We start from the raw sequence: 14705 nt of genomic DNA on the forward strand, positions 1-14705 counted from the left end.
AACCTCGTATAATTCTTGGATTATATACGCTGTGGATGGCAACAAATCCTTGCATTATACGCTGAGGAAGGCTCTGGCCAAAGCACTTTCCATTTGCTGCTTTCTGCCCATGCCTGATAATAAAATAACCTAAAAGGACTTTAATTGAGTGCCGGTGATGTTTTCGCTTTATTGGAATGCTTTCTGAGCTGTGTACTCGAGCAAGAGGCCGATCAAAACCCAGCATTGAGCCAGCTTCAGCGCATATTATGCATATTATGCTAGTGACCAGCAAGGCGAGGATGGTTGTTCGTTTAATTCTGAGTGTAATTGTGAGCTTGTAGATCAGCTTTTTTCTACTAGCTGATACTGTAGGTTTAAAGTGCTCTTGTGGCCTATTAATAGTCGCTTATTTTGGGCTTGTTTTCATAGTACTGGTGGTCTTGCAAAATCTGGCAACACTGGAGCTGACGAGTATATCGTCGTTGTCGGGTGGAAACCTTGTATGTCCAAAACCGTTTGTTTTGTATTTATCATTTAAAAAATGTACTAAACTAGTGAAAACAGCCGATCTATGTGCTTGTAGATCTGCTGTTTTCACTTCTTTTGTGCCGACAGCCTTGTCTGATGAAACAGGGCTTTACTTTGCGAGAAAAAAAACCATAACATTTTGAAACATTTTCTGCCTGACAGTGACAATATATGGTCTTAGCAGCTTCAGCACATATTATGCTATAGTTCTCTAGTGACCAGAAAGGCCAGGATGGTTGCCAAAGACAGTATGTGTGTCTCATATGTAACAGTGACACCATGCACAGAAAAGCTATGTCCAAAGCGGCAGCATGCACGAGTGATTATCTTTCTATCTATCTGTCTCACTTCCTCTTTCTCTCTCTCTTCTTTAAGACCCCCATGCCTTTGTTCTTCTGCTTGGTTTGCCACTTCACTCCATCCCTCTAAACCCCATTCCTCCATCCCTTTATACCTCGATTTTTTTCATTCCTTTCTCCCTCCATTCATCCCTCTCTTCCCATGCGTTGGTGGAGATGCAGGTTTTCATTCAGGAGGGATGAACTCACAGGCTGTTGAGATGAAAAATAATAAGAACAAAACATATTTTCTCATTCTCTGGGCAAACACACTCTCACACGCAAACACACACACACACACACACACACACACACGCACACACGCACGCACGCACCCACGCACACACACAGATGACTCAAAGTTATGAATTTGTAATGTTCCCATCTTTCCATTTTAATGAAATAGTTTGATTTTATAGTGAGGAGCCATCATACATTTTCATAAGAACTCTACCTGACATTTTCAATATGTTGTTTCATATGAGCTGTAGCCCATTTATAATGTACTCATCACACTGTACCTGTGTGTGTGTGTGTGTGTGTGTGTGTGTGTGTGTGTGTGTGTGTGTGTGTGTGTGTGTGTGTGTGTGTGTGTGTGTGTGTGTGTGTGTGTGTGTGTGTGTGTGTGTGTGTGTGTGTGCATGTGTGTGCCTGTTTGTGTGTGAGTGCGTGCATGTGTGTAGGGGACAAGAGTACTGTAGGTGTTTTTTACACAATTTTTCTGTATAATATGCATATATTTGTTGACAATGTGTTTGTAAACTTCTCTCTCTGTGCCTGTCTGTCTCTCACTCCGTCTCTCACTCTGTCTCTCTGTATCTCTGTCTCTCTGTCTCTCTCTCTCTCTCTCTCTCTCTCTCTCTCTCTCTCTCTCAGTGTGTTGAACAGGACTCCAGTCCATCTAATCCATGAGATCATTTTGGTGGACGACTTCAGTGATGATGGTGAGAAACACACACACACACACACACACACACACACACACACACACACACACACACACACACACACACACACACACACACACACACACAGCGGTCCATTCCAGGTCAGGGATCCAGATTCCGGGTCACAGACAGAGGGATGTGTGAATGAGAGCGTACACAGCCTGCAGCAGCAGCTGTGGCTCCACAGCTTCAGTCGGGCCTGTTGCTTTACAATGGACACCAATGAAAAGATGCTTCCATTCCGGCTCACAGAGGACCGTAATGACGTGTATCATGGCCTCACTGACCCTGAAACAATGGCTTGTGCTGCAACACAATATAATTGTTAGTGTTAACCCTTTTTGTGCCTATCCCGAACAAGTTCGGCTTTATTTCAATCCAATACAATATTTTATTTGCTATTTTACTTACCCCGAGCTGCTTGGAGCAACGTGGGTGGTCCTTGCTCGTCCAGCGCTAGCCAACGAGAGACGCTAGATGGTCCGACGATTTATTCCATTGAAAATGGTTTAAAATAAAGTTTAGAGCCCCCCAAAAAAACCTCAATCTATACTGTCGGCGGCACGACGTATTCCGGGGTGCCTATCCCGAAGTAGTCCGGGATATTTAATAAAATGAATTATTTAATCGGAGGCCTCAACGAAGCCCCGGTCTAAACGTCCATCCATGGTCCGGGCCAACACTCGGCCATACACGGGCCGTAGTCGCGCTAACGGCCGCATCGCGCCGCCCACTCCAATAATAAATCACATCTTTAGACAGGATTTTCTCCGGATTGTGTTCCCAGACCCAAAGAGAAAGTTTTTTGCGACTGAAATAGCTTTAGATCGGGCTTCTAAAGGGGTTAGCATTTTGGCTACGTGTCAGCTAGCTTCCTCCTCTCGTCCCACATAGCATTGGCTGGAGTGAAATCCCAAGGCACTTGGGACAGTGTCGACGGAAGCTAGAGCGATGGTCTATAGAGAGATTTCTGGCACTCTAGCGGCCACTTGTGGCCCGGGGCACTGTATGAGTTAATGGTGAAAGTTTGACGGAATTAACCACGTAAACCCTATGTATACCAGTGGTTCTCAACTGTGGGTCAGGATTAGATCTTGAGGGTCTCCTCACTCCCCAGACGATTCTACAAATGCCTTCTAAATCAGGGGTTCTCACACTTTCCAAGATTTTGTGCAATATTGTATTCTCACTCAACAGTAAACAAACCAACATGTAGTATAACAACGGACATACAACGAGGTTTCCACCGTGACGATATCCAACCAAGGCTTGAAACCATAAGGTGCGTGGCCTAAGCATAAGCACACATTAATGATTGCAGACGTCGCCCGGCTACGCACAGACGCTCCAGTCACAGTCGCGCACCTGAAGATTTATTTTTCTTGCTCGGGGTGGAAACAAAAGTGTGTCCGCTTGCATTGTCATTGAAATACATTGACAAGACTTCCCGCTGTGACCAGGATTGGCGAGAACAGTCGCACGCAAACATGTGCGCACAATAAAGCGAGCGTGTGAGCGACGCAGTTTTTTTGGTGGGTTTCCAGCGTAAGAGCCTTAAGCCCCCCTCCCGACACCACTGCTTACTGCCATCGCTGGCTTGCAGTGTAGCTAATGCCTCCAAATCTGTCTAAAGCTCAGCTCTGATGAAGATAATACAAGGGATATGCCTATGGGGCTGTTAAGTATGACATCATTTTGTAGGCAGAGGAGAATTTCTGCCCCCAGTTTCCGTGAATCGTTTTACTATTTATACATTTTTCTTCTCTTTGTTGTTGAAAGGAAAGTGTTAGAATTATACTTTAGTCGTTATTTTTGTCTCGGATCTGTTGAAATAGCGAGGGACAGAAAATGCTCTGGGGGCAGAGTTCTCCTCTGCCTACAAAATGATGTCACGGCTTAAAAGCCCCATAATGTACACATTGAACTGATGCTGCCAACACGCATCATGTCTTTGGTACCCCCAATCTACACTGTAAAATGCTCAGTGTTCATTTAACTCTGAGAGTGTAATTGATCGGCTGTTTTCACTAGTTTAGTTCATTTTTTAAATGATAAATACAAAACAAACGGTTTTGGACATACAAGGTTTCCACCCGACAACGACGATATACTCGTCAGCTCCAGTGTTGCCAGATTTTGCGAGAGAAATAAGCTACCACCAGGCCTATGAAAACAAGCCCAAAAGAAGCGACTATTAATAGGGCACAAGAGCACTTTAAACCTACAGTATCCACAACTTTCCAACATCCCACCGTGCATTGCGCAGAAGTTGCACGGAGCTTCCGGCGCCGCAGCCGAGTGTGATCTACAAGCTCACAACGGCTGCATCTGCAACGCGATGTGAGCTTGTATGTCTGCTGTTAACCGGAAGTGTGGTGCAAAAAAATCTCCAGTAAATTCCCGCGGAAAGAGGTGGATATACATCAGCTAGTATAAAATAGCCGATCTACAAGCACACAACGCCTCGCACCGCGAGACGTTGTGTGCTTGTAGATCTGCTGTTTTCACTACTTTTGTGTGACAGCCTTGTATGATGAAAAAAAGAAAACATAACAATTTGAAACTTGGAGATACAAGGTTTCTGACTGACAGTGACATTATATAGTCTTAGCAGCTTCACTGGAGCCCCGCTTTGACTCTAAGTGTAGTGTTGTATTTTATCCCACTGAATAAACCCTTTTCACTATGGCCATTTTGACAGGTTAAACACAGCTGAAAGTAATATTGTCCACTGTTTGTTGTGTTTCAAAAGGAACATTACACTCGAGGGTGTGCTTCACCATCAATACTGGCACTAAAGAGATGTGGTCATGAACGAGGTGCTCGCACCCACTTCCATAAGCATCACTCAAGTGCCATTAATAACGCTAAAGCACACCCTCGAGTGTAACATTTGCAATTATACAACGGTTACAACGGAATAAAACACAATCAAAATGTATTCGTGTTGTGGTGCAATACGCTCTCGAAGACAAAACAAAAGAACATGTTGCTAATGTTATCTCTGTTTCCCTGGAAATGCATGAGGTCAGCCTGTTAACTTGATTTAATGCTTTCATGATTTTCCCAAACTGAATAAATACAACACTTGAACACATAACTGCTTTGTCAGCTCAATGTTTGTTGTAACTAAATAGCTGCTGAAAGATTAGATTTTTTTAATGGGCAAATGTAGGTGCTATTTCTGCGAACTAGGTTTTTTGACAATTCTAGACAACAAAACTCACATTATTTATTTATGAAATATTGACAGAGAATCAAACCAAGAACAAGGTTGCGTTGTTTTTGTTTTTATTTCAGTTAACTAAAACAGTGAACTTTCTTTTTCTTTTTTTGTACTCTAGCTTTTGTTATTTCGTTAACTATAATGACCTGACCATTAAAGGAGTAGTTCACCCCAAAATGACTTTTCTTCTATTGATTACTAATGCCATGGAGACTTGAGTTCAATAATATTTTTAGTTTTTTGTTTTATTCCTAAGACAACATTTTGATTACAAGAAATTTAGCCCCATTGATTCCGGATGGGGACCCGAATTCTTTCGGGTCCCCATCCATAATCAATGGGGGTAGATTTACTATAATAATCTTTTTGTCTTAGGAATGCAACAAATACAAAAAAATATTATTGAACCTTGAGTTGGCGTGAGTAATCAATAGAAGAAAAGTCATTTTGGGGGTGAACTACTCCTTTAATGGGGGTATTATTCTATCAACCTTAGTTCATTCAGATGATTTGTTGTTCTTCTCTCTGGGTGTGTGTGTGTGTGTGTGTGTGTGTGTGTGTGTGTGTGTGTGTGTGTGTGTGTGTGTGTGTGTGTGTGTGTCTGTGTTTGTGTGTGTGTGTGTGTGTGTGTGTGTGTGTGTGTGTGTGTGTGTGTGTGTGTGTGTGTGTGTGTGTGTGTGGTAGAAAAGGACTGCCAGCTGCTCACCTCGCTGCCCAAAGTCACATGTCTCCGTAACAACCAGAGAGAAGGTACTGTAGAACACGGTGTGTGTGTGTGTGTGTGTGTGTGTGTGTGTGTGTGTGTGTGTGTGTGTGTGTGTGTGTGTGTGTGTGTCATTCAATGTTATATGAGATACTTTAATGGTTTCCTGTGGAAATAAGCAGTGATACACCATGAAATTTCACTTTTCCTATTTTAAAACCTTTTTTTGGGGTCCCACTAGCACCTTCTATCCTCACAAAGTCCCATTTCTGACCGTTGTGTCTTTCTCTGGTTTTGAGAAGGTGAAGGTTAAAAGTATCCCACGGGTTCTCAAAACAGGCTGTTCAGATTTGCTGCCGATTGTGACGTCATCTACCGATTGTGACGTCATCACAAAAAAAAAAAATCGAAAACATTTTTTTTTTTCAAAAAGATTTTTTTTTTTCAAAAAAAAATTTTTTTTCAAAAGGATTTTGGGAGGGTGGCGCAGTTCAGGCCAAAGGTGGTACTGCAGCTGAAATGCTCTGAGAGCCATTCAAAAATGAGAGAGGCTCTCTATTCAGGAGTGGTAATTTAGCCTCAAACCTTTTGAAAAACGTTTTTGGGACATAAACAATATGACATAAATACTTTTTAAAAGCATGGTGTATCACCTTTAATAGTCTTTTCATGGATCTCCTTTTAGTAGACCTTGTACCAGTGAACTGTACCGTCATGAAACTGTACCTTTTCCTATGCAAACTTCTAATAAAGTCTTCAATCAATCAGTGTGTGTGTGTGTGTGTGTGTGTGTGTGTGTGTGTGTGTGTGTGTGTGTGTGTGTGTGTGTGTGTGTGTGTGTGTGTGTGTGTGTGTGTGTGTGTGCGCGCACGCGCGCGTAAGTGCGTACGAGCGAGTGAGTGAGTGTGTGTGTATGTGTTTATGTGTATCGGTCTGGAAGATTTGATTATGACATTCACATGTCTCTCTCTGTCTCTCTCTTTCTGACACACACTCACACACAAATCCGTTTTACTTATGCATGGGTGGCATGAAGTACAAGTGCACACACATTCATGCACATGCGTGCATGCGTCTGTTTCACACTTTGCTGCTTCTCAGGTTTAAGACTGAAAATTGCTCCTACTTTATAAAAATAAGTTTGGTGTACACTCTTCAAACGGTTCAGACTAAAGGCTGATACATACCCTACTCCTTCTGACGTCGCGGTTCGGACAGGGTTTTCAAAGAAGTGCTGCTTAGGGTCTGTGCACACGACGCTGTTTTCACGAGAAAACGCCAACTTAAAATGTCAGAGATGCCGTCCATTTAGACGAGAACAGCGTTTTCGGGGGTTGAAAACGCAACAAAGTGAAACCTCCTCCCAGAGTGGAAAAGTTTGAAAACGCTTCTCCTCGTGTTTCCATCTAAATGGGCAAGTTACAGGGAACCGCAAAATGTAATTCATAGTAACTGCTGTTGTTGCGACTTAACGGTCGCAACAACAGAAGTGATAGGAAGTGGAACGGACATGCGTCACACACTGCCAGTACCAGATAGTAGTGCGTCACCACCACCTAGCGACATGGCATGCACACTACATTGTTTTTATCATTGCTGCGTGTCCGTCTAACGCAGGATAAAATGTGAGACCGGAACTAAATTTAGCAGTTTTCTCTAGAGACCGTTGTCGAGTAAACGTGGACTTAACTCCACAACTTTCAGTTAAAGGGGTAGTTCCCCCCCAAAATGAAAATGTTTCTATTGATTACTCACGCCATGGAGACTTGAGTTCAATAATATATTTTTGTATTCATTGCATTCCTAAGCCAAAAACATTTTTTTTTACCCCCATTGATTCCGGATGGGCACCCAAATGCATTTGGGTCCCCATCCGGAATCAATGTACATTTATTGTTATACATATTGTGTCTTAGGAAAGTGACAAAAAACTTTTTTTTTTTTATTGAACTCAAGTCTCCATGGTGTGAGGAATCAATAGGGGAAAAAAGTCATTTTGGGGGTGAACTACTCCTTTAAGGTAAAAACACTGAAAACCGTGAACACCGTGGCAGAGGCACATGAAATATTTCATTAATACCTGGCAGATGTGTTAAAATTGGTCTGTGACCCAAACATGGGTCCAGACCCACTGGTTGGGAAACAGTGCTCTACTCTACTCTTGCACTCATTACACACACACACACACACACACACACACACACACACACACACACACACACACACACACACACACACACACACACACACACACACTGCATGGGTTCATGAGTTCAGATGGGTAATAGGTAATGGCTCGAGGCCTCTGGATTGATTATCTTTTTAATGTGACTACAAACAGCAGGCTGTTAAGAGCCTGTGATCTGATACACACTCATTAACGTGCGCACACACGGATACACACATACACACACACACACACACACACACACACACACACACACACACACACACACACACACACACACACACACACACACACACAGACAGCTGTGAGTGTGGTCTCAAGAGGAAGTTTAGTGTTATCGATGCAGAGCTTTTTCAAACGTTCTCCCCTGCTCAAAGTCAGCCTGCACTGCAGTGTGTGTGTGTGTGTGTGTGTGTGTGTGTGTGTGTGTGTGTGTGTGTGTGTGTCTGTGTGTGTGTGTGTGTGTGTGTGTGTGTGTGTGTGTGTGTGTGTGTGTGTGTGTGTGTGTGTGTCCGCCCATCCAGAAAATAAAGCCTTATTGAGGATGAAATGGGATTTTTAATTGGCTGAACGGTACTCTTACAATGTCACCGCCATGCATACACTCACGCACACGCTCGCACACACGTGCATGCACACACACACACACACACACACACACACACACACACACACACACACACACACACACACACACGCGCGCACACACCTACACAAACACACACACACACACACACACACACACACACACACACACACACACACACACACACACACACACACACACACACACACACACACACACCCACACACACACACACACACACACACACACACACACACACACGCATACTGTATGCAACCTCACAAACTCTCTCTCTCTCTCACACACACACACACACACACACACACACACACACACCTCTCCCTGGAGTGTGACGGCTGCGTTAAAAGGCTGTGTCCATGTCTGACAAAGGCTCTAAGAGCTCTGCATTGATTTCTCCTTCACTGCCCGAGAGAAACACTGAGGGCGGGGGGGTAGGATGGATGGAGAGATGGAAAGATAGAAGAGAGAGGGAGGAGGCCAAGAGAAGGACAGAAAGGGTAGCAGATAGTAGATAATAGATGGATGGATGGATGGATGGATGGGTTCATGGATGGATTGATGGATCAGTTTAACAGCAGATCTAAAACTGCCATGATATGCTTGTTATACTGCACATCACTCATGTGCTGTTCAGGGATGGGACGATATGATAATGTCATATCACGATTATTGTGACAAAAGAAATCGTGATTTACAATATTATCGCGATAATCAAAATCCATAATCCTGGGCGGAACATTTGCCAAAAAATAGCAGATCTACAAGCTCACAACGCGTCGCAACGACATTTGATAGAGAGTGAAAAAAAAGACTGTATCAAGTACGTATATTATAAGTACGTTTTACCAATTATAGAGGGTTTAAGTGGTACCGGCTATGCAGCTCGGCAAATAAAGGGTGAACTGATCCCAGTGCATGACGGAGGACGATATCACGATAAATGAAATCTCCACGATACGATTATCATGAGTGTTTTTTATCACGATAAACGATAATATTGCGTATCGTCCTATCCCTAGTGCTGGTACACTGGCTCAGTGGTTTCCTGGCCATAGCATTAGTCCCATGTAATGGTCCATTATTCACAAGTAAAATGGACTATTATGCTCAGCAGGTATATTGGAAAGCCTCTTCCTTACTTCCTTCACAGATGTTATACCAGTTATTGTGGTTCTCAAACCTTTTAATTTCAAGGACCCCCATAACTCTGAGAGTCTACAAATGGAACCAAATGGACCCAGAGTGTTTCCAGTAAGCCAACATGCACAATATCAGCACTCTGACTCTGTTGAACCAGAATAGAACATGGCCTCCATTAATATTATTGGTGAAGTGACACCTGTGAAGGACGTAAGGAAGGCCCAATATTGTTGTTTCTGTATGCATTCAGCCCAGCATCAAGTTCATTTTGTCAGCACTAGCAAGTGAAAAGCAGTGGTAGTTTTGAAGAGACACAAGCTAACTTCAGGGGGTATAAACACCTCTGATATCTTGTCTGGTTCGGGGAGCCCAGCTGAAACATAACCTTTTTCAGAATGGGACTTCAGAATAATGGTCCGTCAGACCAATGGGCAGTCCCAATACTGTGTCAGAAGTTCCCTTTTTTTAATAATATTTGATCGTTGCTAACCACTCCTACATTTGGCTTTGTCTTTGGCTTTGTGGGACACTTAATGAAATTAACTCATAAAAGCACTGCTCACTTCACACTGGGTGGATTTATTTTATTTTATTGAGTGAATCTCTCTCTCTCTCTGTCTCTCTCTCTCTCTCTCTCTCTCTCTCTGTCTCTCTCTCTCTCTCTCTCTCTCTCTCTCTCTCTCTCTCTCTCTCTCTCTCTCTCTCTCTCTCTCTCTCAGGTCTGATAAGGTCGAGGGTCAGAGGAGCGGATGCCTCCAGAGCAGCAGTCCTGACGTTCCTGGACAGTCACTGTGAAGTCAACAAAGACTGGCTGCCTCCACTGCTGCACAGGATCAAACAGGTACACTCTACTGTACTCTACTGTATGTCCTCACAGAAATAGATAGAATGATCGAACAGGTACACTGGATCTGTACTCTATGTCCTCACAGGGACAGAATAATGTGGGTCGGGACCCCCAGGGGAGTCCCCACATGCTGTTGGGGGATTCTTTTGGGGGCGACTTTTAAGACCTTTTTAATGCCTAAAACCATTACTGCATTAAACCATTACTGCATTAAAAGTAATTAACATGCTATACTATAAAAACTGGTTAAACATTGGCCACACTGTCAAACATAAGAAAGAGGCAAAAACATTAAAATAGCCAAGTCTACAATGCGAGGCATTTTGACCTTGCAGATCTGCTGTTTCACAATACTTACGTGGAACCGAGTCAAACTAAATGTAATTCCTCAACTCCTACAATTCCAAGTTCTTAACATTACACTGTGTGTACTCCTGTTTAGAGCTCACAGGACAGAATGATCAAAGGTGTACTGTGTGAGTGTATATGTACTCCTATTTCTAGCTTTGTATAGGCTCCATATATCCTCACAGGGATCCTTGGCAATCATAGAAAATGAGCACGGGAAATTGAAACTGTCAACATAAAACAAAAGTCTTCACCCTACAAATTTACAAATAAATAAAATAAAAGAGAGAGAGCGAGAGTCTGTGTGTGTGTGTGTGTGTGTGTGTGTGTGTGTGTGTGTGTGTGTGTGTGTGTGTGTGTGTGTGTGTGTGTGTGTGTGTGTGTGTGTGTGCGTGCGCGTACGCGTGCCGTGCGCGCACGCGTGCGTGCATATGGGATTTGAATATGAATAACTATAGCAAGGTCACTTGCTATATTGAATATTGTAGCACTTACTACTCTTGAGTAAAGCAATGTTTTTATGCATCGCATCTGTGAGTGTGTGAGCGTGTGTGTGCATGTGTGTGTGTGAGCGTGTGTGTGTGTGTGCGTGTGCGTGTGTGTGTGTGTGTGTGTGTGTGTGTGTGTGTGTGTGTGTGTGTGTGTGTGTGTGTGTGTGTGTGTGTGTGTGAGCGTGTGTGTGTGTGTGTGTGTGCGTGTGCGTGTGCGTGTGCGTGTGCGTGTGTGTGTGTGTGTGCGTGTGTGTGTGTGTGTGTGCGTGTGCGTGTGCGCCGTGCCGTGCGTGTTTGTTTGATGACTAGTGTCCAGGGTGAAATACGGAGTCTTGGGTGAAAACAGCAGTAGCGGTGATTGCCTCTCATGGAGAAATAAGTGCTGCTCTCTCTCCCTCCATCATCCCCTCCTCTCCTCTTCTTATCTACAATCTCAAGTTCTCCCTCGTCTTCTCACCTCTCTGTTTTATACGTCTTCATTTTCACTCACTCTTTCCTTTTGCTTTTTCTCTCCATTTCCCCCACCCAACTCTTCTCTCCATTCATGTCTGTAGTCCAGGGGTTTTCAAAGTGGGTGACGGCCGGGTCACCCTGGGGTGCCGTGGCGGCAGTCCAGAGGTGCCTCAGAATAATTTGATGATATTTGGAATTCAGCAATATCACTACATCAATATCACTTCACTATGTGGACACCTGATTTGCATTGTACTTCATGAGTTATTTTTCCATCTACGGCCGACTCTTGACCAAAAATAGCAGATCTACAAGCTCACTACGCGTCACAGCGTGACGCGTTGTGAGCTTGTAGATCGTCTATTTTTGGTGAACCTTCTCCCCGGAATAGGGATACTGGGTTTCAAGTGGTTAAACACAAGTATAAAGTTATTTTCAGTCAGTTCTGATGGAAACGGATATTTCTGTCTGACCTAGCCTACCGTATCTCAAGTGGAAAGAAAGATGTGCATTTACGTCGCGTAATATGATGTAAGATTATACAAATTAACAGAGTAATTCAGGGGTGCCGTGGATGAAAAGGTTATTTACCGGGGTGCCCTGAGTCAAAAAAGTTTCAAGACCCCTGCTGTAGTCTCTGTTTACCTCACCTCTTTCCCTCCATATCCAAGATTCCTCCTCCTCCTTCTCCTCCCCTTTCTCCTCAGTCTTTACTTTACTTCACCCCGTGTCTCTTTACATCTCCACTTTCATTCTTCACGCCGCAGGTTTTGCTTAATGCAATAAACCACTGAGTTTTATGAATCGTCCCCCGCGAGTTTGAATTCGATTTAGACCACTTGAGCTTGTGCTCGGTTTAGTATTCGACGCTGGCTGCGCAATTCCTTCTGTATCAGGAAAGCTTAAAGGACAATGCCAGTGGCCTTGCATGTTTATTAGCTGACTATATTATAATCCAAAGCGTTGGCTTGCTAACCTAAAGCATGCCGCAAGGTCGAGACGTTTTACTGCTGTGTCGAATAAAGTTTTTGGAGCGAAGTTAAAAGTGAGTTGTGAGTCTTTTCTGATTGATGATTTTGCTGTGTTTGCAGTTTGTCTCAGCACCGAATTTGGAGGATGTGCGTTAGTTTCGACTTTGCATTTTCCAAAGCGTACCGTGGGGGATTCATGAGGAAGTCATTGGATTCCATTAATTTCAGCACAGTACAGTTAAAAAATCAACTTTGAGACAGGTAGTCCAACATACTACTCTATATCATTGCCTGTCTTTTGGTTTTTTAATTTTGTATTTTTTATCAAATTAGTTTATCTTTTAATGCATTTTAAAGCATGAGTTGATTGGAATCTACTTGAAAACAGAAAAGATTGATTGACGAACACACTTTGTCTGTCCATGACTTCTTAAAATTGCACGACCAAATTATTCAGTTGAGTTCAGTTTTAATGATGTGAGATGACAATGACATTTTAAACACACACAGGTGTTTAATTATACTAATTAAGTATTTATGCTCTGAGAATAATGCAGTGCGTTCGGTTCATTGCCATTTGACATTTCAGAGTGCTGTGCCCTTGGAGCACCAAACAAGCTGCAATGGTCCTTAAATTGTCCTTCACTCTCATATAACCCCCTTGTATGAGAGTGAAGTGATAATTTCAGGACTTTTAAGACCTTTTTAATTAGAGAAAAAAGAAGAAAACAAAAATAAAAAGACAATTATTGCATAAAAAGTAACCAACAACCTATGAAAACTGGCCAAACATTGTCAAATTGTCAAATATAAAAGAAAGAGGAAAACCTTTTCAAAATGCAAGGTGTTGCGAGCTTGTAGATCGGCTATTTTCACATTTATCTGTGGATCCAAGTCCAACAAATTGTAATGTCCCAACTCCTACATGCTTGTCAGGGTGTGGGGTCCCCAGTTCAAATATGATACTTTTTGGGGGTCCCCAGTTCAAATATGATAATTTTTGGGGGTCCCCAGTTCGAATGTGATTATTTTGGGAGGGGCACGACCTGAAAAGGTTGAGAACCACTGCTCTGCACCAGGGGGTCTTCAACGTTTTCAGGCCAAGGACCCTGTAGCTGAGAGAGACATGAAGCAGGGACCCCCAATACATATCGTATACAATTGTGTTGCAGATGTTCATAGATTTCTTATACAGCTTAGACTTGTTTGACAGCACAGTATCATCTGTGTAGGCTGGATTAAGGTGTATTTTCATACATTTAACTACTTGATACCTACTAGTCTGCTCTTCTTTTCCCTCTACACCAATCCTCTGTGCCAAAAAAAAAGCCGATCTACAAGCTCACAACACCTCACAACGCGAGGCGTTGTGATCTTGTAGATTTGCTATTTTTTGGTTAATGTTCCACTAAGAATAGGGATGCTAGGGTTTAAGTGATTCATGTAAAAAACATTATCCTATCACACAAAGATTTGGCGCCCCCCCTGTAGTAACTCTGAGGACCTCCCTAGGGGTCCCGGACTCCCTGTTGAAGACCTCTGGTCTAGACAGCAATCTAGACAACTCACATCTACATGTAACAAAACAGTTAATAATCATGTTTATACATGGGATGAATGGAATAAAGATGGCAAATGGCAGCGTTAGTTAATGAGTTTCTCCACTGACCGTGCATATAAATGAGCTGATATCGGTGCACTCTATGATTCTCAGAGCATATACTTTGCAGTGAAGCAGAGTCAGCCAACATGCACAGTAGCAGCACCTTGACTCTGACCTGCACGGATGGCAACCTTAATTAATTAGTATCATTAGTAACACCTGTGTTTACCCTATTATTTCCTTTCAAAATTGCTGCTGTGAAAAGGGGTTCATTAGTTACACATGAACAGGCAGCAGTGAAGAAAAAACAACAGGATGAATAGAAAGATGACA

The 14705-nt window shown here is 43.0% G+C and overlaps 1 protein-coding gene across 1 annotated transcript in view; it reads left to right on the top strand.

Annotated features, from left to right (window-relative positions):
• galnt14 (UDP-N-acetyl-alpha-D-galactosamine:polypeptide N-acetylgalactosaminyltransferase 14 (GalNAc-T14)) overlaps positions 1 to 14705 on the top strand; it is a gene marked incomplete at both ends in the record, with an annotated part of 177534 nt that overhangs the window by 109723 nt on the left and 53106 nt on the right. Inside the window, 3 exons of the mRNA XM_080744560.1 lie at positions 1725 to 1792; positions 5706 to 5771; positions 10379 to 10500. Coding sequence (XP_080600686.1) covers positions 1725 to 1792; positions 5706 to 5771; positions 10379 to 10500 — 256 coding nt within the window. The remainder of the gene's footprint in view (positions 1 to 1724; positions 1793 to 5705; positions 5772 to 10378; positions 10501 to 14705) is intronic.

The sequence above is a fragment of the Nannobrachium achirus genome, assembly GCF_963921795.1.
Source record: "Nannobrachium achirus genome assembly, chromosome: 16".
Classification (NCBI taxonomy): Eukaryota; Metazoa; Chordata; class Actinopteri; order Myctophiformes; family Myctophidae; genus Nannobrachium; species Nannobrachium achirus.